The sequence below is a fragment of the Choristoneura fumiferana genome, chromosome Z, assembly GCF_025370935.1.
Source record: "Choristoneura fumiferana chromosome Z, NRCan_CFum_1, whole genome shotgun sequence".
NCBI lineage: Eukaryota > Metazoa > Arthropoda > Insecta > Lepidoptera > Tortricidae > Choristoneura > Choristoneura fumiferana.
The window spans coordinates 10,005,493-10,032,813 of record NC_133472.1 but is presented as its reverse complement, the minus strand read 5'-3'; the positions used below and the strand labels follow the sequence as shown (position 1 = coordinate 10,032,813).

General features: G+C 36.2%; 1 protein-coding gene across 1 annotated transcript; it reads left to right on the top strand.

Annotated features, from left to right (window-relative positions):
• The first annotated feature begins 912 nt into the window (after positions 1-912).
• LOC141426768 (probable maleylacetoacetate isomerase 1) lies at positions 913-27,234 on the top strand. The gene is made up of 5 exons (XM_074085924.1): positions 913-1,046; positions 3,121-3,307; positions 18,964-19,082; positions 25,319-25,536; positions 26,822-27,234. The coding sequence occupies exons 1-5, from the start codon at positions 1,041-1,043 to the stop codon at positions 26,961-26,963; spliced, it is 672 nt and encodes a 223-aa protein (XP_073942025.1). The 5' UTR covers positions 913-1,040; the 3' UTR covers positions 26,964-27,234.
• The last annotated feature ends 87 nt before the right edge of the window (positions 27,235-27,321 follow it).

Sequence of the window (27,321 nt, the reverse complement as noted above, 5' to 3'; positions counted from 1 at the left end):
CCAGGCCTATATTTTGTTTATTTCTAACATGATTCAAATGACAGATGCCAAACTGGCGTAACCCTCCCTCCCTTCCCTCCATTGATACTTTTGCATGTACCTAGTGCTAAAAGTAGCAATAGCATTATTTGTCGGTTTAAACGTTACGTTATCGAACTGAAAGTGTTATTTGAATTTTAAAATATTATTTGGAGTGTCACTTTCCGACTGACAACCAATCTTGCAAATTAATGAAAAGTTCGTTTATTTTACCGCTTTTATTTTTACCGATAACCCTCACCTCTTAGCAATTGCGGCCTATTGAAACATCATTGTAAAGGCGTATATTAAAGAATATAATTTAATATAACACAGTGCCTATGCAGTAACTTAACAATTTGTTAGCGAATTTGAGTTCAAATAATCAAACAATCAGCAGTTTTAATGTGATTTCATTTTTTTAAGCATTACATCTCTGTTGGAAAAAATATAAAATTAGTTACCGCCTTACAAAGTTACATAATCATCATGTGTCATTTGAATCATGTTAAAACAAATGGAGTATAATAATAAGGTTTGCGCTAACGAAACCGCGGGAAGAGGCTAGTGACAGACACATACTTTCGTTAACTAGAGCGCCATCTCTGCCGTTCCCACGAAACTACGAATAGAAATATATTTGCTGTCGCTCCTAGTTCGAATACATTATCAGCTGCGTTTAAAAGAAAAGTGCTTATGTTTGAATCAAAGGTATTGACGATGAATTCAATTATAACATTAAAACACAACAATGTCAGCCATTAATTAGAGTAAGTATCAACGCACTTTAAAAACTCCGTAAACCCGTATCAGAATTGATAAAGCGACTTATCTCTACACAATGAGACAGAAACTTTGTTACGATACGAGTATTCGAATTGTTGTTATCACAATGATCGTGACAAGACACATAAGACATAACCTTGCTTGTGTTTTTATCATTTCGTAATGTAATATTCACACAATAAATCGAAACAGTTGTGTTGTTACTGCGTACATCCGAACAGACTTTATTTGCAACAATGCCGGTAAGTGAGATGAGTGCTGCTTACTTACAAAGTACTCGTACCTATGAGTAGCTAAACGTTATTTATTGTTAGAAAACTTTGAATGCCTAGGTACTTAACGTGAAATAGGAATGGATATTGTACCTATTTATCTAGTTAGCTTAGCACAAGAAGTAATTTAAAAGATTAATTTTTAGATGTGTAGGTGTTACCTATTATGTACTTCAAACTTGCCTTTAAACTGTACGTGCGTATTATGTACCTACTCTAAATACCTATACATACATAAACAGTTCTTAAATATATATTTAAATTCAACTTCAAAAAAAGAGGTTATCAATTAATTTACCTAAAATCTGTCACTGTTTTAGGGGACGTTAATCGAAGCTTCATTAAATTGAGTTCTATAAAAAGTTTTTCATCACACTTGCTCGTAAACAGTGTCAAAACATGAAGGCTACCTTGATTGCAACCCCCTAAATAAAACCCTCGACCTTAATGTGCTTGTCATGAAACCCGTGGTCGGTAAATGAGTCACTGCGCGTACAAATTTTCTTTTCATGAAGCCCAAGGTCGGTAAATGAGTCCGTCCCCGTACTGATGGCGCTGCGCGCGCTGCTGCGCATGGTGCAGCAGCAGGACCACATGCACACGCGGCTCAGGCACATGCTGAGGGAGGGGGAGGGCGGCGCTGCCAAGAGCGCAGCCTAAGGTATCGCCAATATTTGGAAGAATTATATTTTTTCTTTTAGAAATATAAAATTTTACTCGCAAATGTGATGAAAAACATTGTATGTTGCACGGGCGGTATTAGAATTACGAACATCGACTCATTAAAGCCCTCAGTCTTCGACTTCGGGCTTCTAATAGACTCTCGTTCGTAATTCCTTATTTACCGCCCTTAAGACACAATGTACTATTGTATCTCTTAACTCATGTATCTCAATCCCGTGGAAATATCGGGATAATAGTAGCCAATGTATTATTCCAGATATCCAGCTGTCTACCTACTTAGTAGGTTCGTACCAAAATTCATCCAAATCGTCGAAAAGTAACAAACAAACAAGCACACACACATAAACTTTCACTTTTAGTGGTTAAAGTAAAACCTTTAGAAGTGGTATCGGAACCAAACCGCCGCTATGGCATGTTTCCTTGTTTCTATGGTCTGACTAAACCATGTACTTATAGGCATTTTCAGTGCAGCCTTTCTTTGTGTACTTTTTAGGGTTCCGTACCTCAAGAGGAAAAAACGGAACCCGAATCAAAACCTACAGGGTACTTCCCGTGAACCCAGAATCTTGAAATTTGGTACGGAGCAACGTCTTATAGCAAAGATAAAGGAAAAATTGCGAAAAGCATAAATTTTTAGTTACGTCATATAATAAAAATATTATTCATTTTAAGGAAAGTAAATAAAAATCGCGTGTCTAGATGCTACTACAGATTAGGTATACACATGTTTCAATCAAGAAATAACGTCAGATTTTGACAAAGATTTTTCAAATGAAAAATAAGTAGATATTGAAATCAAGTGAACTTTGGTGAAAATAGTGATTAGACATCTAATTAAAAGACACGAATTATAGATAAATGTGTAATTGATTCGAACCAGTGGGTGTTTATACGAGAATTTTGATGAAATCAGTTTGTTTACACTTTTCATAAATTGGATCGAAATACAATATACCACGAAAGTGACGTTCCTTGATGGGAAAATAATATTGCCATATAAATTAGTTTATGGGGTTGCCAAATTATTCCTTTGCAGACTTAGCTTGGCCAGACTAGGACGGCGACAAAAAAAAAGTGACCCAATTTTTTGTCACTTGCGACTTTTTTTCATACAAAATGGAGATAGTCATACAAATCAATAGTGCTCATGATTCTAAGTACGAAGAACCCAGAGTTACCTATTTAATTCTAAAAAAAAGTAAAGTACACTTAGGGGCTGTTTCACCATCCATTGATAAGTGTTAACTGTCTCCGTCTATTCGAACAAAACAAATAGAGACGGAATCACATTTAGCCGTCAGTTAACACTAATCAATGGATGGTGAAACAGCCCCTTGAAGTGCCCTTTTAACCAATTTAGGGCGGGAACCGTGTGATCCTCTACGCTTATTGGGCATCGTCGTGCTCGTGGCGAGTGCGAGCAGCATTGCAAGCCAAACACATACCGTTCGAAGAACAGGGAATCGACATCATCAAGGAGATGCAACAGTTGACAGAGAGCTATCGCAATATCAACCCGGCGCAGAAAGTACCAGCTCTCGTTATAGGTAAGCCAACTCAGGCCCTATACTACGAAATGCAAAATTCGAACTTCATTTTTTGCCGTCTCGCTGACTAATATTATTTAATACGAGTGAGAGGGACGGTACGATATCAACTTCGATCTTCGAATTTCGTAAAAGCCCCCCAGATTCAAGGTAAGGCCTAATACGGACGGATTCGGAGAGGTTACAAGCGTCACGTTTAAATAGGTACGACGTTACACCTAGTGCGATCCACGAAGACGCGTGATTTGTCAAAATTAAACATTAACAACACTGCAATAAGAACCACGGCACGCGTCATCGTGACTGACTCTACCTATAGCGCTATTTTAAGGACACACCATGCGTTTCGCATCCCGAATGGCGGCTACTTTGTGTTAGAAATACCTAGTCTGATATCATGAATAGGTACACTATCCCGGATAAGTTAATTAGCTTTTGTCCGCGACTTCGTCTGCGTAAATTTTTATATTTACACAATACTCCATAGGAATGTGGTTAATGTCCATGTGGTTAATGTGGCATTGGCCGTTTCCGTGGGATTTTCGAAAAACCCCTTCAAACTACGGCTAAATAATCAACTGAAAAATCTGATCACGAAGTTTCACATCTATAATGCTCCAGGAATAAGATTTTAAATCCTCCCTTACTATTTTCCTACATCGAGCGATCTCAAAGATTGCGTACGATGTCTTTGGGATTGCAACCCAGATTCGCACTAGCTTGCCGTTTCAGCGGAAAGCGAAGCGGTCTGCCTGGCTAGAGCGCCACTGAGTCTCTCACTGCGGTCTTACTCAGACTCCTGAGACCGTGCCCCTTGTAGCCTCAATGCGTTGTGAGACTTTCGCGAAAGATTCGTTTTTTAGGGTTCCGTGGCTAAAATGGCTATAAACCCTTATATTTTCGCCATGTCTGTCTGTCTGTCCGTCCGCGGCTTTGCTCAGGGATTATCAATGGTATAAAGCTGTAATTTTGCACGAATGTATATGTAAAATATGCCGACAAAATGGTATTAATAAACAAATTCAAAAGAAAAATTTTTAGAGTACCTCGCATAGACATAAATTGGGGGTAATTTTTTTTTCTCATCCAACCTTGTTATGTGTGGTACCGTTGGATAGGTATTTTAAAACCATTAGGGGGTAGCTACAACGATTTTTCGATTTAGTGGTTTGCTTGTCAGTTTGTAGTGATCTGTCACTTTCACTTCAACACGAAAAAAGCGAAAGATAATAGGATCAAATGTGTTGATTACAATCAATTAAATTTATAGTAAGTATTAAAAATAAATCTATAATAAATTGGATGAAAACGAAATAGGTACTTTCAAAATGCTCCCGCTCTTCTAATAAAGTATGCAACCTCGTTGCACGAAAGCCGCATATAGGTAGAGGTAGAGTTGGAATAAATATATGTCAAATTGAATGAATTTGCAACTACTTAATCTATTTATGTTTATTATAATATTATATTATAACATTTATAATAAATCTTACGTTTATTGTTCAACCTTTTTAATGACCCAAAGATGGAGAGTAAGGCAGCCGGTGAAATTACTGGCACTTGAGGTATCCCATCTTAGGCCTCTAGGTTGGCAACGCATCTGCAATAGCCCTTGTGTTGCAGATGTTTATGGGCGGTGGTGATCTCTTACCATCAGGAGACCCACTTGCTCGTTTGCCATCCAGTCGAATAAAACAAAAACAAACAAACAAACATGAGGCTTTTTGCAGTATTAAAAAATATGTCATATTTTACAAGTATTTCTTATTTCATATTACAATGCATATAAATATCGTACCTACTGGACACTTTTTCGTTCCGAATTCAAATCTCTCTATTTGCCGGAGACTTTTGATCATTGTCTGGCATTCTGAACTTTTTAACCGACTTCAAAAAAGGAGGAGGTTCTATGTTCCAATGTTCGTATTTTTTTTTTATGTATGTTTGCCGATTACTCAGTCAATTGAGGACCGATTTTCAAAATTCCCATTGTCACCAAGTCAAGATCTGATGATGGGATCCTAGGAAAAACGAGGGCAAACCTCAAACTTTATAGGCACACCTATAGCGATTTTGGCATTTTAAGCATTAAAATAAGCAATTACATTCAGAAACTATCATTTGGTAAACTGGGCCTGATGAAGAAGACCGTAGATGACCAAAGAAACTCGTCAAAGCTAAGTAATGCTCGCTCGTCTATAAACGATCATTATTAATATACCTAGATAAGCGACTAAGAAGGAGCTTTAAGTTAATGATTCCTTCGAACTGATCTGATGCTGAAGCCGGAAGGTAGGTAACATAACTCTGTTATTGAACAACGTAACTAAGCCGTGTTTGGGCTTCATGGAATCGTTGTGAGATGTACTTTTTACTTTTATAGTGAGAAATAAAGAAAATTTTTAACAAAAAAGTAAAACCGACTCCAAAAAATAAAAAAATAACAAAAAATGGAACCGACTATAAAACCCATGAAAATATTTTTCTAGCACTAGCTCGAAGTCGGTGTCTCAGCATGACCCAGCAGGATGGATTGAATGAAACCCATAGTATGTAGGTGAGGTAAACGACTATTATTGTTCCATTCCTGCTAGCTCGTGCTGAGGCACCGACTTCGAGCTAGGAGGTATCTAGTGCTAGAAAAATATTTTCAATTCAAAATTATTGAAAAATGCCCAATTGGTAGAAAAAAACATATAAATAAGCGGAATTCTTGTATAAATCGGCAAGATTATACCCTTACCTTTGCCATATATCTCTTATCCGGCACAAATAGAAGCTGTATCTACAACAATACCTACATTCTCAATCCACTTTCAAAGACAGCGTTTGATACAGTAACATTTGATGAATTCATCGTAATACCACCGAAATATTGTCAATACGGCGAATCAATAGTGGGATGTGTAGTGGATCTCAAAAGAATTGTCGCTTAGAGGCTAGACAATGATGTGAAGACTGTTTGAGACCAAATTGTTACCTAATGTTATATTTTTGTACAGTAGCAAAAGAAATTGCCTATTGTATCGACGTACCTCTTCGAGATAAAAGCCTAATACCAATATCCGTTTGATTTGCACCAAAGGAAATGCGAGAAAAATGTACACCTTCTTTTCGATATACGAGTCTTTGATCCTGATAATAAATCAAAGGGGTACATAGACGGTTTTGTAAAGAAAAGTATTCCTATGCTAATGATAATCCTTCGCTTGCAACTCATCGCTTTATTATTATTTTTTACAAGCTTTTAGTTAACCTCCATTGTATACTTATTTATTATTTTTTTGCTTCAAATCTTGCAGATTCATTTTGATCCACTTCCAGTGGTCGAATCATCTAAAAATTTGGTAAAGATATGACGATATATGACAATGTTGTTTAATACTGCGACTTATGTTGGTAGTTGGTAGATTCCTAATATCAATATTACATTTGGCATTTAGGCTTAAGTTTGACGTTTGACATATCTGTAATTTTTACTGTATCTGACATTTAAAAAATAAATTCTCTCTTCGTTTCATCGTCTTGCATAACGCAGCCTTATTGTTATTGTCTAACACATTTGGAATCGCAATCGTTTGCACCACTTCCCAAACAACGAGGGTAGAGATAGAGGTGGTAAATGCAATTGCGATCGTCAGCACGTTAGAAAATACGGCCTCAGTTTTTATGTTAAAAACTTATAATAGTAAATGCACGACAAGCTAAACCGAGATGACACAAATACACTTAGGTACTCTTCTTTACACTTAGTTGCACTGTGTTCATTGAAGTGATGAAGGAAGCTTATGGCCAGTAGGTAGGTGCCAATGGTTGCAACAGACGTATGGACGTCCGGTAAACTTTGAGACAATGTTTTTTTAATTGTAAAGGCAACGAAATGAGCTTGTACATGACTTTTGCAAAGATACATAAATATGTGGTAGCTATCATATTTAGTTACAACCAATGGTCTACCCACATACCTACGCCTCGATAATTTGAATAGTAAAGTTACTGTCCAGTCCGAAGTTTTTTATAAATATATAAGCACTAGTACATGTGACTGTAGTGTCATTATAGTAGTTTTATAATAACAGAGAATTATTATTCTAAAATTATACCGCACGGTTAATCCCAGTGGAAATCTGCGCAGTGCAACTTCATGGTTAGCAGAGTGTTTGAGACAAATCCTTTGTTAGCTTGTTCTTACCTACTCGATCCTCGCAGCTATAATTAATCTTTTTACTAACCAATTAACGCACCCTCTTACTGTGATAATGCTTTCTGTGTTTTAAAAAATAACTATTTAATGACTTTGAACATGAAACTACCGTGAGACTCGCTCATATCCATGAACAAATCCGGATCCGGATAACTCAGTCTTAAATCGAGTTTAGCTCGCCATACAAAATACGCGTTCTTGAATCTACATAGGCACGACGATGTCTGTACACGCGTCCGACTACCCGACGAAACTATTACCGGCGTGCAACTACCTATCTACCAATGATTCATCGTCATTTTTAGGGTTCCGGAGCCAAATTGGCAAAAACGGAACCCTTATAGTTTCGTTATGTCTGTCTGTCCGTCCGCCCGCGGCTTTGCTCAGGGACTATCAGTGCTAGAAAGCTGTAATTTTGCACGGATATATTTTTTCCAACAAGCATAATAAAAACATAATAATATGTATGTTACAGTCAGCGGTTACAGTCAAGCGATTCAACATGGAACCATAACTTAGTTAATTAAATTATTTATTTAAGATAATGTTCTTCGAGTGACATAAATATATTAAGATTGGTTTTTTGGAATCTTTTTGTATTTTTTTTATTTTTAGTGTCGGTCTTATTTTTCTGGTTTTTCTGTGCATCTATATTTCAGTTTGTATTTTCAACATAAATATATCTTTCTCGAATGATATAATCCAATTGGTTGACAGTCTACTATTTAAACTGCAATTTAAAGACTTTCACCCATCAACCAGGGATCGCATAAAGTGCAAAATGTGTAATGTCACCGTAACTACTCATGCTGCATAAACTGGGTATTAGTAATCGCCGTAACTAACTTGTACCGAGCTCGAAGGTGCATTTTCGAAACCTACTTGCGGCAGATGCATGTGCAAAACAGTTCAAATTTATCTTACTATCTTCTAAAAAACACGAAGATCTGCACGTTTTAAGCTGTAAATTAGACACAGAGATACGACATAATTTCATACAAAGTCCATACATAATTTCATTTTTCTATAAATAGATTGAAGGCAAACTTCATTTACTCGTATTTTCCAACAGATATTGATGATTTTAACATCATTTGTTTTATTTTCCAAAATTGCTTTCCATGAAGGTATTTATATTGCATATACTGTTTTCTAATAGATATTTATATTTGTGGCCTTTCGATGCTACTTCTCTTGATGTAATTTTATGACATTGACAAATTAATTTTACAGTGCTTCAGACTTATATGAAGCTAAATAGTTGTGGTTTTATTCTTAGTCTCGAGTTAGACAATTTGTGGCGCAAGACGCTCATTTGGATTTGAATAGAAAATGAGTAGGAACATAGAAAGTTCGTGCAACGAAGCATTACCAACCATGGCACCCCTTGAAAGCTCTTCAATTACTCTTGATATCCAAGAAGAGCTTCTAGAGCAGCTTATATTATACGCTCATTTGTAAAAAAATGGTCAAATAAGTACACAAAAACGACGTTTTATAGACGCAAACAAAAATAAATAAATAAAACAAACAAGTACTAAATTCTTAACTTAATTGCCGCAATAACTTAAAGGCGGAACTAGATAAAAACTTATTAGCCAAAAACCATATCATTTTGATTTTATAATTTTCAGCCACAAACCTCAATGCATATGAGATGGCTTTTCTTTTTTGTGAATGTGGTGTTGCAAACTGAACTAAAATGCATGATTCACCAGGCATAATTACACTACTCCTTAGTGCACCTGGCCAGCTCATTTCTATGTAACTCATAGGATATGTTCAGCCCCCTGCACTGTCGTTAAACAATTTTTACGATTTCCATAACTGCAATAAATAAGCATCATACCTAATCAGTCGAAATTGCTGGGTTAAAATTGAAGACATGCTAATTCCTAAAGTAAAAACATAATAGTAATAATAAATTAATTATTAGTGTCTATTCGACTTCTATTGCGAGTTTTGACCTGGTTTGAAACAGTCAGTGTACATATATTATATAGATCAGTGGGCTAATTAGCGATGATGCCATCGAATGCAGTATCAATGACCGACGATGTCACCGCCCGTAATACATTATCCCTCAGTGCGTGACTAGACTCTGAAGAGGCTCTTTGGCGCAACTAAGAATAAACAGATTTTGAACGTGCCTGAGCGGTCAATTTCTAAGACTTACCCAGTCTAGTAGTAAACTTTTTAAAAGTAACAATTAGTTATTCGATATTAAAACGCGAATACACCAGTTTCAACAATTTAAACTCCCACTCCCACTTCCGTGTACACAAGTACGTTCAGCTGGAACTAATACTCTTCGTTTTTAAACTTATATTTTTGTATTTACTTTTGTACAACTCTAACAGCGAATAACCCTAAGTACCATCCTGTAAATAGTGAAACCAGAAGACGAAGGATTGGCAGGCCTCCCACTATGTGGACTGACGACATCGCGACAGTTGCGGGCAACCGGTGGATGCAAGTGACGAGTTGTCGTTCACTGTGGCGTTCAAAGGGGGAGGCCTTTGTTCAGCTGTGAACAGTGCAGTACAATTATTCCGTGCCACCGAATCTATATATCTATATAAATAAAAATTAATCGTTATAGTAGATTATTGTCGTGGCCTGGAAGTAGGCAATTTCTGGCTGAGTATGAGTATTTAACGTTTAACTAATACGAAGCCAGCAATTGCTATTCCAGCCGAGATTAATATAAAGCTTTTCTCAAAAATGGTGAATAATTCTGAAATAGAATAAACTTTTTCTCAAAATATACTTACTATAAAATTTAATTTTATTTCAATATTTTTCTTATGCTTTCCACCGAAAACACCACAAGCTATTTCAGACCCAATAGGAAAAGTCCGGAGTTCCAACAAAATATTTGATACCGGCCATTAGACTTGGCTGTATACGACTTGTGCCAACATTTCCATAGCCTTTATAACTTTAAAAAAAAAATGTGACTGATTGCAGGCGCGCTAATTTATTATTGTCGAGCTAGCGCGCCTGCAATCTTTTTAACTTTTTAATTTTTCGCTGACCATAAACTATGCACTTCACCTTCTGATAAGTAAAGAATAATGTCAACTTTTACGGACATTTTTGAGAAAAATATGTTGCTAAACGCAAAACTCGAGGATGGCTGGACCGATTTCGCTAATTCTTTTTTTGTTGTGTTTGTTATTATAAGGAGAAGGTTTTTATGAAAGAAAATTTGGAAAAATTACAACGGGGACGAAGCCGCGGGCAACAGCTAGTATACTTATAAAAAATACAAATAATGCTGCCTACCTATATATTTCCGGAATAGATGTGCAAATGGTGAAAACATCGTGATATCATACGAAAATCAAATAATAATATGTAGAAGCAAATGAAACTAAATTTTTAGGCACAAGTGTTCCTGGAAACAACATGTTCAGAGCATAGCCAAAATTAATCGCTTTGCCTTTGCACTATGGAATCTTACTAAAATTTCAAAGGAACAAAACGCATTAAAAGCCTACCATGGCTATATTGCGTCAATATAGCGATATGGTATACTGTTATGGGGAAATTCAGTAGACGTAAACAGAATATTTATTGCTCAAAACAATGCATACATCGAATTTGCGATGTCTTATGATTAAATCTATTGATAGTGCCATGTTTATATATTTTTGTAATATGCAACTTCGTCGTCGTTTAGATTTAAATTATTTCAATGGCTTAAGAATGAAGCGTTTTGTTCAATTAAAGAATACTTAGGTAGAATAAAAAATACAAACAAAATTATTCTACTGTCAAATTGACACAAACTATTTTTTATTTTTAATAAACTGTATTTAACCTAGGTTTCAACATAAACAATGTACTTAGATATTTAATTCGTTTCAGCTAAATAAATCCTTTTTAGAATATAAGACAATGTTTGGATGCCGATGTATCTGGCTAGACATGTCGTAGCACATTAGCACTCTTATTTATAAGACAAATTTTACCATGTCTAAAGCAAAATAAACTATTTCATTTAATTTCATTAATAAAGGGATGGAGTATTTAAGACGAAAGCCTGGAGGAAATCAAGGAAGATGTATATTGATACCTATGTATATGAAAATGAGAATCCTTTGTAGCTAGATTGAATCGATTTAGGAGAGATTCGAGTAGGTGATAATGCGGCAGCATCTTCGAGAGGTGCTAAGTAGAGATACGCGTTAGGGCGACTCGAGAGAGATATTGCGAATCACAGCTCTAATCCTCGATATATATGTATGTATAAATATAGGGATGTACGGTATTTACTGAGATTGATGAACGCGCTTCTACCACAAAGTAAAAGTTGTACAGTAGTGTAATAATAAATATATTATAACGCACCACACACACACACACACACACACAAACTTTTGCATTTATAATATAAAGTAAACTTTCACATTTATAATTATAATACAATAAGTAAGATAAGTAGGATTAGTAGGATAGTCAGTCTCCTGCTTATAGATCTAGTGAATAATGTTTTTTCATCGTATCAAGATACCTAAATACGAAGTTTTCCGACAAAATTCATTATTCATTACTTCTGTACAAAAACAGTGATAATAAAAATCACAAAAGGTTTTTGAACACAGTTTCTTATGCATATCTACAAATCTGCAACTGGAGTGCCGAAAACGCCGAAGGGCGTCTAATTTAGCTTTCCCTGGATGCCGCTGACGCCGATGGGCGTCTGTTCTGTAGAAGCGTCGGCATCGCAGCAAAGTAGGTACGTTATCTGGCGCGCGGCAATGAATGGATTAAAGAGCTTTACAGACTGCAATGCAGGATAATGAATAGACTTCTTTTTCCCTAAATGTCAACTGGCATAGATAATAGATCGCTCGTTTTTGGCTCGCAATTCGAACTTGTGATTTTATTTTGCTTAATATACAAAATGTACACACCCAATATCATATTTTCTCAAGTTTATCGCGATTCCCAAGGTCAAAGAATCTAATTGCTTTGCTTTAAAATTCCAGAGAATTAATGCGTTGTTTGGGAGAAACTTGTCAAAATGGTATTGTAGAGCGCCATCCTGCTATGTCTCGTTTTTTTTTCCGTTAAATTTTATATTATAGATGTCTAGGTGTGTAAAGTTCATTGAATCAGAATATAACTGGACAATATAGAAACTGCATGAAACACGAGGCAATTAATAATTTACTAACAGCTCCGACTCGACGCAATCAACAATAACTCAAGACAAGCGACGCCTGTAGAAATTGAACGGTCAATAACATCTTAAATTGCTATCTAATGAACGCTATTGCCATCGCAGTCAACACATAGAAAAACTGCGTCTGAATTGGTATTTGGGTCATTGTATCGTTTTAATAGAGGCAACAGTTTCTATTTGATCACGAGAAGGCATCTTTCTCCGTCGACAAATGTGATTCTCTTAAATTTTACGACGAGACGTTTGCAAAGTGGGATATATAGCTGTTTTATTCTCTCGTCGAAAAATAGAATATTGAGAGCTGTTTCGTTTGAAATATACGAGTACCTACATGGTGACAAGTATTTAACATTATATTGGATTGATAATTTAGAATCTATTAAGCGAAGAATAATCTTTAACTATACTTAATCACTGTTTTTCGGATGACCGCAGAGTTTTAATTTGAATAAAGCGCAATATTAGTCTTATCAGATTATTTAATGAGTCGCATTGACGAATCGGCACTGATTCAATGGATACCAATTCGGTTGGAAATAAAGCTGGAACCGCGGGCAGCGCATGGTTGGGTTCACCGACCGTACCTACCCATGTACGAGTATGTCGAGGTGCATGAAGTCGTAGTAAATTATTCAACATACGCTTCCCATACATTTTGTCAATATTTTACTTATTCGGTTAGCACTTATATTCTAGACATTGTAGGGTTCCGGGTCCGGCAAAAACGGAACCCTATATTTTTAGGTCCACTTTGTTGTCCGTCGGGTCAAGATGCTTTCCTCAGGAACACGTGAAGGCATCAAACTGGATTAATATAAAATATACCTATTTGATATTAATTCAGCTTGATGGCTCAGGTTTGCAACCTCAGCATCAAGGAGCTGTTAAAAAATTCAACATGGCATGTATCCATGTCAACACAATCGAAAAATATAGTCGGCGCCAGTGTTGTTTCTCGAAAAACTTTACAACCAACGACTTTAACATAAAAAAAAAACACCACTAAAACTATACTACTAAATACTTTATCACGAAAACTACCTACATCACGAGATCACGACACGAATAGACGTGATACAATTACAAAGCAACAATATTATTGAGTAGATAACACCATTTCTAAATAGGTTTAGTTTTAGGTTTTATTTTATTTTATGTAAGTATTTTAAGTTAAGGATAGTTAGTTTTATTATAAGGTATTATTTTTCCTGCTAAAAACATTCTTAAGATAAGGAGGATAATTCTTATGATAATTCTTTGCAGACGCTATCTTCTAATTGCTTCATCATCAGACCTTTAAAAATGTAAAAAAAACTCGAAGTCTGATTGGCTATGGAGATAGGTAACAATTCATTTATAAGATTTGAATAAACATAGTGTTGATAGTCCAATAAAATTACAAAAAAATATCTAGAAATTAAAACTTTTTGGCTCTCAAGAGGTCATTTAACAGAAATGGTCCGGAAAAAAAGATATATATATATAAAGTGGAGCAAAAGTGAAAACCGGCCAAGTGCGAGTCAGACTTACGCACGGAGGGATCCATACCTTATCTATATACATGTCGGCAGCCGATCGTAAAATCCGCCAGATCATGAAATTCCCAGGCATACTCGTATCATGAAATGCCGCCATATCGTTTCTGGCACTTCGCCGGCCGCTGCTTCGCTCGCTCAGCTCGTGCGTAGTGGTCACAATTCATACTAAACACGTTACTCCTCGCTTCGCTCGTCATACGTAAATTTTTCTTTTTTTCAGCATATAACGATGGGCCGGGTATAAAGCTTGGAATATCGACGAATGCGTTGCTCTAATCGATCTGCCGTATTGTTTCTCAGGCACATCGTGATATGCTTGGCCAACTTTTAGCCAATTGATGAAATGGCGCCATTTCATGATGTGCCTAGGAATTTCGTGATCTGGCGGATTTTACGATCGGCCGCCGACATTATACAACATTAGAAATTAGAAGAAAACGGCACAAAAAATCACATTTGTTGCATGGGAGCCCCCCTTGAACATTTTTTTTATTTTAATTTACTTAATTGTTTATTCTAAAAGTGAATATACATCTGAATATTCTGTAAACATATCCGCTACCTGCGTCTACCTGTTGCCGTTATTATTAACATCAAGCAAAAAACGGCAAAAAAAGTTTGTGCAGGTTTGCTCACAATGTTTTCCTTCACCATAAAGCTCGTGGTAAATTACAAATGTAATATCGCACATGAATTTCGAAAACCTAGAAGTGCGAGCCGGGGTTTGAACCCACGATCCTCTGCTTTAGAGGCCATAGGTCAAACCACTAGGCCACCACGGCTTCCCTTTGGGTACGGAACCCTAAAAACGAGAGGTGCTCTTTAACCATCGCCGCCCCAGTATTTTCCAGATTTTGCCGTAGGGTATGCCTTTTTTATTTTGTTTGTAGTAATACGTGTTCATCCGTCTTTTTATATCACATTTTTCTTTCTTTCTGTTAGTGAACAGGTATCGTTTGATCGTCAAGTGTTCGTGGCATCTTTCTAAATATAAAATGATGGTGACTTTACTTTACTGTAATATTCGTTTACACTTGTAGCCCCTCAATGCAAACCAACTTGTACCAGAAAAGGGTAGGCTAGGCACGAGGCTCAGGCCAGTCGCGATAGTTGCGTGGCTCGAAACGCTCTCGGGACACTGATCAAAGCGACGTGAGGGCGAGACTTGGTGCAGAATATACGACCATCCAATGGTTTTAAAGATTCGCTCCTCTTTAGAATTTACTTTTTATTTTATGGACGTTAAGCTGAACACCAATAACTCGCGCGCGTCCCATTATTCCTTAATCTCTATCGTATTTTAACAATTTTAATATTGCTTGATTCATTTGGTAAAAGATTAAGGACCCACGCCGACCTCTTCCGTTTCTTGTAGTTATTTCCGGGAAGGCTATTTAAAATCGGTTATTAATACATTTACGATATTTCAGGCAAAATGATTTTAAGGAATTACTTCATTATGATTGACTACCCTTATGAGTAACAATAACGTGTGTAATCTACGAGTATACTAGATTATTATGAAAAGTGACTCATTTATTTTTGCTCGTCGTTATTACCCGCGGTTGCATCTTAAAATTATCCTAAACAATAGCGGCGTCAGGGTAGGGCGCGGTGGGGCGACCGCCAAGGGCGCCGGACTTAAAGGAGCGCCTGAAGCCTTCTAAAAAAAATCCCAAAGTTGGGGGCGCCGTGGAAATCTCACCCAGGGCGCTGGAAGTGCTAAAACCGGCACTGATCCTAAATCTGTCCTAGGTCATTGTCTGTCTGTCTGAACTAGAGCGGAAATCGAGATTGGGAAAAACTATCCCCATCAAAAACTTTGCAGCAAAAACATTAAATTTAAAAAATCGAAAACAAAACTAAAAGGAAGAAAATAAGCCCAGTGGTCTAGAACTGTGTTAAACTGCTAATTTAAAGTTCAACAGTTGGGACCCATTTAAATCGTGACGCTCAAAAACTCTTACTAATGGGCCCCGACTGTTGAACTTTAAATTAGCTACCTACTTAACAGTTTTTAGTTTTGGCAGTTGGGTTTTTTGATTTTTTTAATTTAATGTTTTATTTTACACTTTTTTGATATTTATGTAAAAACGGTAGATTAAAAGTATTATAACCCATATATATATATATATATTTAGGATGGGCTAATTATTAGCTTTCATTTGATACCTACACGCATTGTTACAATACAAAATATTTTTTTTTCACAGACGCCATATTGAAATATTATATAACCTATGTCACTCCGACTGTTATGACAAATACTTTATATGTTAAAATCCGTCTAGCCGTTTAGGCTGCAGCGAGGACCAAAGAAATGGACATACATACCCACATACATACTTACATACATTCGCTCGAAAAACATAACCCTCCTTCGGGCAGTCGGGTAAAAAGGCTTTACTTCGTAAAACCATAATGAACTGCTCAAGAAAATCTTTTAGTCACGAAACACTAATATCGAAGTTAAAGAAACAAAACTTATTCTGAACAGATAAAACTTTCTGCAAATATTTCATTTACTTTTGGTACTTTTAAAACAGGATCTTACGAGTAGCTCATACTTTACCTAACATAAACGATCTCAGGATCTTAGCTTGCACTTACAACTAAGAGTATTAAATCAAGACTTCATTTCGAGACAGGTATGTGTCTGTTAGTGCCAAGTGAGACAACTAATTATTTTACTGAATCACACAGGCGCACTCTGAGATACTAATGGACACCGCATTAATGTAAATTTGTCAGAGAAACATTTTAAAAACGAATAATTGAATATCATTTAAAATTATCTACGTGGCATTTAGTTTATAGTAAGAACTCGGGTCTATATTGAATCACATATTATTAAAATACAAGCATAAATACGCGTAACGATAACTCGGATTTGCATAGAGATAATTATATTTAATTAAAAAATACAAATCAAAAGTTCCTTCATTTTCAATATTTTTACATTTTGTGAAATAAGATGAAATAAATATGTATGCGAATTAAGCCTAATCAAAAGAACATAGATATAATATAACCGTACAAGTCAAGTAAAGTTCCTTCGGCCCTGATGCAATAATAGGCGAGCCTAACCCCCGAATAATTCTAATCGTTACTAAAGAGTAGGTATAAATTTTGTTTGTTCCCCCTTGACACCTCAACGCCTCAACTAATCTCGACAAAATTTTATGAACATACACATTAGATTGTGAAACGGTAAAGGTACCTACATATCTTTAATCGTGAAATAAGACCGGAGAAGTATTTATTTCTTTAAAAAATTGATTGGAATTGAGGTAGGTAGTATACAGGGAATTGCACGTGGGCTACCTTTTATTGAATTCATCGGCAGTGGAGGTACAAGGTGAAAAGGTTTTAGTTAATATACCTTTTATTCGAAAAAACCCTTTTAGTAAATCACTAATTTTGCACGTACGAAGTCGCAGGTAAAAGCTGTTTTACAAGCGTTTCTCTTTGAGGTTGTTACTCTCTAAAAGCTGACTGATATTTACTAACAGATTGGGACTTAGCAAAAGACAAAGTTACAATTTTGCCGCCTGTTCCATTGTGTTTGTTGAGCGGATTTGAATGCGATTCGCTTTGTTAACTTTGTTAAAGATATAGTGCACTTGACTCGTAATAGAGATCCACTCCATTTAATGATAGCTAGGATTTGCTTGCTTGCATGTGAGCGTCGTTACTTAGCTTATTTTCTTTAATTTGAAAGGTCATAGAGTATTTTGTTTAAAGGGGATCTTTTACCTAATGTTAGAGGAGTATACTCTGGTAGACCGATTGCTGGAATATTTTTGCCATCATCATCATCATATCAGCCGTAAGACGTCCACTGTTGGACATAGGCCTCCCCATAGACCTCCAGTTGCTTCGGTTGTAAGCAGCCAGCATCCACCGTGAGCCTGCGGCTTTAATCACGTCATCCGTCCATCTCGCAGCGCTTGCTCATCTGCAGTCTCCATTCGAGAACTTTTCGCCTCCAACGGCCATGTTCCTGTGTCATATGGCGTACTTATATTTTAGTAACTCCACGAAAAATCTAGAATGATGGCAACATTTTTATCTGATGCGTTGATATATCCGAAGCTCATTAAATGTAAAGTACTATATTTTTTTCAAATAAAGACATTTTTTTAATTACGGATTTTGACCTAGACTGTACTTAGTTGACTAACACCATAAAACAGTATTTCCAAGACATGGCTCTAATATTTGGTCATTGTACTCTACATCCCACATCAAATAAGTATGTCTAACTGATGTAATTGCAGGTGGTAGGACCTTGTGCAAGGTCCGCCCGGATTGCTACCACCATCTTGCTCACTAATCCTGCCGTGAAGCAGCAGTGCTTGCACTGTTGCGTTTCGGCGTTGAGAGTAAGACAGCCGATGAAATGACTGACACTTGAGGTATCCCATCTTAGGCCTCTAGGTTGGCAACGCATCTGCAATACCTCTCTCTCGTTGCTCTTACCATCAGGAGACCCACTTGCTCGTTTGCCATCCAGTCAAATAAAAAAAATGAATTATTAAAAACTGTAATTAATTAATTTATTGAATCAGGCGTTACTTTGCGGAGGTCTATTTTAATGAACTGAAATAATTGCTTTGCTCACCCGCGACCAACATTGCGACATTGGTCGAGGGTGAGCAAAGTAATTGTTTCAGTTCATTGTAATTAATTCATCAGCTAATCCATTTAAATTTGCCAGATGACGTCACCATTGTGGAATCCATGGCCATTATCCAGTATCTGGAAGAAACGCGGCCACAGCCGAGCCTCTTGCCAGACACGCCGCTGCTCCGCGCCCGTATGAGAGAAGTCGTCGAGGTAACATTTTTTTTTGTTGACCCATTACTAGTGTTCCACTAGGCAAAGGCTTCTTCTCTAGACTTCAAAAAACGAGCCCATCCGTCGCGATGCGTGCGACAGATGATGAGGAAAGTAGAAAGAAGAAGATGAAGAAGGTAGGAGATGATGTTCAAATATGTTCACTTAGGGTAAAATAGAAGGCACCTGTAACAATGCATACAAAAACGAACTTAATATAAAAACTAATAAATTTGGAAGTTGTAAAATAAGCTAATAGTATAGGGTTAAGTAGATTACTGATTTAAGATATTATAGAAAACTGATTTAAGTGAGAGATAAAACTAGTTATAAAACACTGTCATTCACTGCACTGTGAGAACTGGTATGAATAGTGATCGAATAGGTATTAATTGTCAAAATAATAACATATTTAGCACGTCTTTACAGTACGGCTGTTGAGTTGAGAATGAATTTTGACATATAAACAAAGTGCTGAATTTAAAAGTACAGTGGATATTCGGAAATTGAAATTTGAATTGAATTTTTAAAACGAACCAAAATTTGAAATGAGGAAGAGGTCAACAATCGACAAGGCTTTATCAGCCTTGTTACACATCAGTCTCTCAAAGTGCCGGTAACGTAGCTGTGATGCTCCAAGTGTTGCTGGTGGCGGCGGCGGAGATTGCTTCCAATCCGGTGATTCTCCTGCATGTTTAGTTTGCCCTCTCTTAAGTATACCTATATAATAAAAATACGTCGCCACTTCCTAAGCCAAAGTCTATTACTCTCAAAATCGCATTCACCATGACAATGTGATTCTACCGCCTACGGGTATGGTGCAATGTTAAGTCAATCCTGCGCATACGCAACCAAGTCACGCCATCTCTTTCTTGGTCTACCACGCCACGTTGTGTCAGGTTCAGGAGACACCCACCAGCTGGCTTCGTGAGCCCACTACTTGTACTTGTAAACTTCACTGTCGAGTTTTTTTTGGTAAATCTAACTTAAGCGGGAAAAATACCAACAAGGATTATGTTCATGATAACGGTAGAACGAAGGATAAAGTGATAAACAAACATAAGTACAAAACAAGGTACCTACGTAAATTTTGTGCTCGCAATAAGTTAACACTCCTGTGATAGGCGTAAGAGTATATAAATAGCAATTTATATAGATATCCTTCGATCCTAAATATAGAAGAGTAATAAGCAACATACATAACATGCCTGAAGTGGATTATATTAAGTATAACACGGTTTTTAATCTTCCGACGCGCTGGTTACCTTTTAAATTATCCAAACACAAAATCAACATAATCCTATTTATAAAATGGTAGGTACAGTAGAAGCTTGGTCGGAGACGTAGCTATCTTGGGCCGGAATATTATGCATTATGCATCGTCACTGTACTTGAACCTATAATAAAAACCTGATATCTTAAATTTTTTTAGCTGTTAGAAAAAACAATGCTTTAATCTAATCACCTGAACGATAAAATTCCAAAAACTTTAAAACACCATTTTTACTCCATAAAATTGTTGTACCCACAACTTAATCAAGAGTAAAGAGAGAGAGAGAGTAGAGAGAGGTATAATCACCGACAAATACTAGGTAAAATATTAGGCATCTCATCTCGGCCTATATACTTCCCACCGTAGTTCCCATGTGAGCCCATCCCCACGTGAGTGTAGTTACGAATAAATTTATTTTGAACAAGAGTAGTCAATTTCTAAGAGTTAGCCACTCATTAGAAAATAGTAAACTTTTTAAAATAACAATTTGAAATTTTACACAGATCATTGAATTTCTTCGCAGGTGTATGCTGGTTTACGCACGATGTTTTTCTTCACCGTATAGCTACCGTACCGTGAAGTACCGTAGATTCCGAAAAACTCAGGGGTTCTAGCCCGACGTCAATCCCTCAATCCTCTGCTTGTAAGGCCATATAAGTAAAAGATACAAATTAATTAGTATCAATAGTTTTGGAGTAGAATGGCCTCGAGTAAAGTGATTGACCTTCCTTTCGTTTCCCACTAAGCAATACAGAAACACTGACAACTGCCTTTTGTAGTCTGATAGGATAATTGTCGTATTTTAAAAATTATCTGCTTAAGAAAGGACTATTTAAATAAGCCCAATTCTCATCTTTCGTCGCAATTTCTTTATCCTTTTGACCCCTCCGCGGGTCCCGAGCCCCGGGGACCGTTTTCCCAATAATCCTTTCTTAGCGATCGCTCACGCCATTAGGGGTAATCAATTCAAATTTCCAGCTGATGAGCCGGAGAATACACTTCCCTTACATTCATCAGTACTGTATAAATATTAGCTATATTCTTCAAGGTGCATAATTGAACTGTTTCATTCCAAGCGGCAATACCTAAGTATTTAGTAGTGTCCGACCGAAGTTTCGGTTTCGGTTTCGGTTTCGGCCAATTTCGGCCGAAGTTTCGGTTTCGGTCTGAATCCGGCCGAAATTGCTTCGCGGCCTCTCGCGGCTCCCGCATCGGGAGCGCTCGGCTTAATTCGGGCGCGCTCGGCCGGGTAGGTATAGGTAATGCGGCCGTCCCAGCCGGGACCAGCGACAGTAGTATGCATGCTGTGATTTCTCTTGCAATGTTTGACTTTGTCACACGAGGTATTATTCTAAAACTTTGTTTAAAGATCTCTGATTACAGTGATAATACTATAATTTATGTAAAAGTTGATTTATGTTTAAGCTGGGATTTATCTTGCAATTGACTTTGTTAGGTAACTTTGTTTAAAAGTTTAAAGATTTCATTTTATTTGGTTTAAAATTTCATAATTTACCTCTAAATATATCTATTTTCATTAAAAATAAACGTATTTTATTTTGTTTAACAAAAAAGTAAATGTTCTCATATAAGAAATCCTTGCAATAACCTTTTCTTTACGATTTGTACATTGATTTTGAATATTTTGATACGTCTTCAAAAATTACGGTTTCGGTTTCGGCCGAAATCAGAAAAAAACGAATATTCGGTTTCGGTTTCGGCTAAAAATCGTGTTTCGGTCGGATACTATTATTTAGTGATCGATGTTAAATAAAATGTCGTTATTTTTATAGTCTTATATATAATAAAAAAAATGAAGATAAAAACTTTACTTGATTATTTCTTAGCTAATAAGATTAAGTTATTAGAGACAGAGAGAGAGAGAGATTACTATCATTAACCTGTTCATTTACCGTTTCTATATTTTAGTGATATTTGTAACAGATTAGGATAGGATTCAAAGGTTACCAATTACCATCTATTTCGCATTAGCATGTGGAGTATCCTACTGGGAGATTTACCTTAGCATCGAGTTCAACTTGTCCTGAGTTGCTGCCTAATCCTTGCTGTACGTTGGGTTAGTTCATTAAAACAAACCTCTCCAAAGTAAATCCTGCGCAATTTCTAGACTGTATTTTTTTTAATTTGAGCTGGTTAACATATTATCTTACGAAGAATTGACACTTGTGCTATGGCGGCTGGCTTCAAATAAAAAGAAGTAAAAAAATTATAAAACCTCATTAGTATTGAGATCGTTATTAATAAACAGCGTCTTTCGATGTCAATTTTCGGTCATAATTTATACGAATAAAACAAAAACAAAAACTCATCTGCATTACCTCATTTTTAACCGACTTCATAAAAGGAGGAGGTTCTATATTCCAATTTTTGTATTTTTTTATGTATGTTCGCCGTTTACTCAGTCAATTGTGGACCGATTTTCAAAATTTCCTTTTTTATTCGAAAGGGTACTCTTCTGAGGTGGTCCTATTGTCACCAAGTCAGGATCTGATGATGAGATCCTAGGTAAATCGAGGGCAAACCTCAAATTTTAAAGGCACACCTATAGCGATTTTGGCATTTTTAGCATTAAGATAAGCATTTACATTCAGAAAGTATCATTTGGTAAACTGGACCTGATGAAGAAGACCGTAGATGACCAATGGAACTCGTCAAAGCTAAGTAATGCTCGCTCGTCTATAAACGATCATTATTAATATACCTAGATAAGCGACTAAGAAGGCGCTTTAAGTTGATGATTCTTTCGAACTGATCCGATGCTGAAGCCGGAAGGTAGGCAACGGAATTCTGTTATAAAATAACGTAACTAAGCCGTGTTTGGGTTTCATGGAATCGTTGTGAGATGTACTTTGGCTACAAATCAGTAAAAAGTATAAACCTCCAAAATATTTTTACTAGCACTAGGTAGGTACCTACTAGCTCGAAGTCGGTGACTCAGCACACGAGCCAGCAGGAATGGAACAATAGTCGTCTACCTCACCTATGTACATACATAGGTACTATGGGTTTCAATCCATCCTGCTGGGTCGTGCTGACCTATACAATATTAGACATTAGCATAAAACGGCAAAAAAAACACGTTTGCTGTATGGCAGCCCACCATAGATATTTATTTTATTTTTATTTAATTACCGCAAAACGAAGCTACTTTGCACCAATTTTTGCTCCAAATTTCGTAATCTTTGTTTTATTAAAAAAAAATGTGGTATGTTCATATATGTATTTATGTAAAGTAGATCACCCTGCTGGCTTGCTTAAACTACGTCATAATGTTGTTTTAATATATATTTCAACTTTAATTTAGGAGCAATGTTACCCGGCGTAAGGTAAATTTATTTACTCTCAAACTACTGATAGTTCTCAAGAAAACTTAACCTTTATAGTTTTTCTTGTAAGTTTAATAAACTTACTACCATCCTGAATTATTTCAAATTTTTGCACCCATCTATTTAGATTTTAGAGGGGGGGACGCTCGATTTTAATGAAAATATGCACTTTAAAGTTAAATATTTCGCAAAACAATCACTGAATCGAAAAATCGTTTTAACAAACCCCTAATGGTTTTAAAAGACCTATCCAACGATACCCCACACTATAGGGTTGGATGAGAAAAAAAAACACCCCTACTTTACGTCTATGGGAGGTAACCTAAAAAATTTTTTTTTATTTTTTATTTTACCATTTTGTCAGCATAGTTTACATATATATCGGTGCAAAATTAAAGCTTTCTAGCATTGATAGTCCCTGAGCAAAGCCGCGGACGGACGGACAGACAGACAGACAGACAGACACAGACAGACAGACAGACATAGCGAAACTATAAGGGTTCCGTTTTTGCCATTTTGGCTCCGGAACCCTAAAAAGTAAAAAACCTGTATGGTAACGGAATTTCATACATTTTTTTTTTCATTTGTGGCTGTCTATTAGGAAGAAATTCGCGTTTGCGACAGTTTGGCGAAGATTTCCAAGCATATTGCAGAAAAATCATTTTTTGATAATTGATGTGTTTTTAAGGAGAGGTATTGTTTTTCGCGCGTATTTTGTATGTAAGTATGTAATATTCTTTATTATCGCATATCTCACAAACCGCTGGACGGATTCAGACAATTAAGGTATCATTAGAATCGTCCCAGCAACCCAAGTGTCCTTAGATAGGTGACGTTAAAAAAAATAAAACATGGTGGCTGTGAGATGCAAATAATTGGGGGACAACAATTTTTTTTTCTAATTCTACTAATATGGGTATCAAAGTCAAGAACTATATGCAAAACAGAACAATGTGATTTACGAAACAATTAGGTAAATAAATAAACCAAAAGCGGTGAAGCAGGTTGCCCATGCAGCCCCCCCGCCCCCTCCCCCTGCATTTGTTACCTATCACTCAATCTCATGCCTCCGTCTGCATTTCATATCATTGCATTAAATTTTGAAGGACTACCATGGACATGTTTTAAGTTAATCTTTTTTGTCTGGTCTTGTATCAATTTTTTTTCATTCAATTGTTAACTTTTGATATTTCTATTTTTTTTGTCTTGTTTCGATCTTTACAGTTCACTTTTGCAGTCGGGTTTTTGATTTATTTTAATTATTATTTTTATTCTTAGAAACAATTAGTGGATTCTTAATTCCTTTGTATATTTTTCGATTAAAAGCGCTTTGGTTTCGAAAAGAAATCGCTAAAGTCTCTACTGTATTATAGAGTACTTACCTATATATAATTTTATAGGTTCATTGGCTTAGCAACAAAGTAATAAATATTGACCTCGGATACAGTATTGTTGTTCACTGTTTTTTTTTTGTGGAAAATCGCCAAACATGATTCAACCGCCTCAGAAAGAAAGAAATCATTTTTATTACATGCAACTATATGAAAATGGTGCTCTTTTGGGATTTAAAGGTTATCCAATTATATTGCATCAATTTGCATTTTCTTTTTTTATAGACTGTGGTATCGGGAATCCAGCCTCTGCAAGTGCCAAACATCAAAGCGTACTTCGCTACCGACGCTGAGTACACGAAGTTTACCCACGATTTCATTATAAAAGGTCTAAAGACTTTAGAAGCCTTACTGTCGAATACAGCTGGAAAATTCTGCATTGGGGATCAACTTACAATGGCTGATGTTTGCCTTGTGCCGCAACTCTACAATGCGTTTGAAAGGTAAGACACAGATAAAAACAGTAATACTGTAACTAAAAATACTATGTTTCATTATATTACTTACTGTAAGTTTAATACTGAAACACATAGTATATATGTATATAAGTGTATTTACACTTCTAATGTCTGAGATATCTCTGTCGTTATAAAGCTCTTTAGCTTCGACTTTTCGAAAGGGATTACCTTCTTTACAACTCACGTGGACATCATTTTTGTAGTTGAGTTAACCTCGAAACTGAGCCTTCAAAACGGTCGTACCATCCGTACCACCTTTCTAGTTAAAACTAAATTACCTACTAAGTAAACCATAGATAACTTGCAACCGTGCTTAAAAAAATTACTTCACTGGGATCTTTTTGATGTGGCCTGTGGTTGTGGCACAAGATTATGAATGAAAAGTTTCATTTTTTTAAGGGCTCATTTCAATAGGTTATCTTTTGAAAAGGTTGCAGTTTCAGTTACTGATTGTGTCTATTTTCCACAGGAAGCAAAAATAAAATCGGTTCAAATTAAAAAATCTCATTTCCTTGCTTCTAACTTATTCGTCTAGGTAACAAAAGTGCCAATAGCGGAAGCAAGGGTAACCTAAGTATTTCAAGACTTTGTTCATAGACGTTCGTTTCTTAGCAACAAGCGTTGATTACACAAGCACACAAAAGCCAGCGTTTCGGACCGGATAATTAAATCGCACCTACATAAAAGCCAATGCGTTATGTATTTTCTTTGTCGGCTTTTGTAAGAACTAGGAATGTGCGCTACGAATTAGATAAACACCACGACTACGTTAGTTATAGGCCTCACAATACTATTTTATTAACATTATACAAAAATTCATATCTTTTAATTGTTTTTTTGACTTGTACACTACTTCTTTTTCTTACTTCTTTTGACGACCGGATGGCCAACTGGTTAGAGAACCTGACTACGAAGCTTGAGGTTCCGGGTTCGATTCCCGGCCGGGGCAGATATTTGTATGAATAATACGAATGTTTGTTCTCGGGTCTTGGATATCCAATAAGTATTTAAGTATGTGTATGTTGCCTAGTATCCATAGTACAAGCTTTGCTTAGTTTGGGACTACGTCAATTGGTGTAAAGTGTCCCGTGATATTTATTTATTTATTATTATTTACTTCTAGGTAACGACCACGATATTGTCGTCAACGTAAACACGTTTGTTCTAGCGACTTCACTACATCAATACAGTACCGATATATTTTTTTCATCACATTCACTTTCTGTTTGGTGTAGGTACATACATAAATAAAAAAATGTTTTGATTACAGACATAAAGTCCCTGCAGATGCTGCGGCATATCCAACTGTATTAAAACTCTACGCATCTCTTCTCAACGAAAAAGTGTTTGCGAGCACACATCCTGTTCAAGTAAAAGCAGATCAACGCAGAACTTCCTTAGAAGTGCAGTAGAATAACCTGTGAGATATTTATTACGATAATATCACACCCCTGGATTCTTAGCAATTTATTTATATCGTTGTTATCTTGTATCAGACTTGAACTTAATGATAAAATATTTGTTAACTTTTAATTGATAATGTTTCTTTCTTATTCACTAGCTTTAAGTACTTGTTCTGTCTACACATCAAAAGTCTACACAATACAGAACAAGTACTTACTTAAATACTTACTTTAATAAACAAAGTTGTCATCCTCTTTGAATAAAAGAACCAATATACTATTTAACGTTTCATTTCTTTATTTACATTCATCGTATTCATAACCATGATTCTGCACTAAATATAAGCCGCTATTTATCGACTAGACA

Bases quoted from the DNA above. Each gene is read 5' to 3' on its own strand.
- LOC141426768 (XM_074085924.1), top strand. The intron at 3,308-18,963 runs GTAAGCCAACTC...TAAATTTGCCAG, and splicing joins AGTACCAGCTCTCGTTATAG to ATGACGTCACCATTGTGGAA. The intron at 25,537-26,821 runs GTAAGACACAGA...TTTTGATTACAG, and splicing joins CTCTACAATGCGTTTGAAAG to ACATAAAGTCCCTGCAGATG.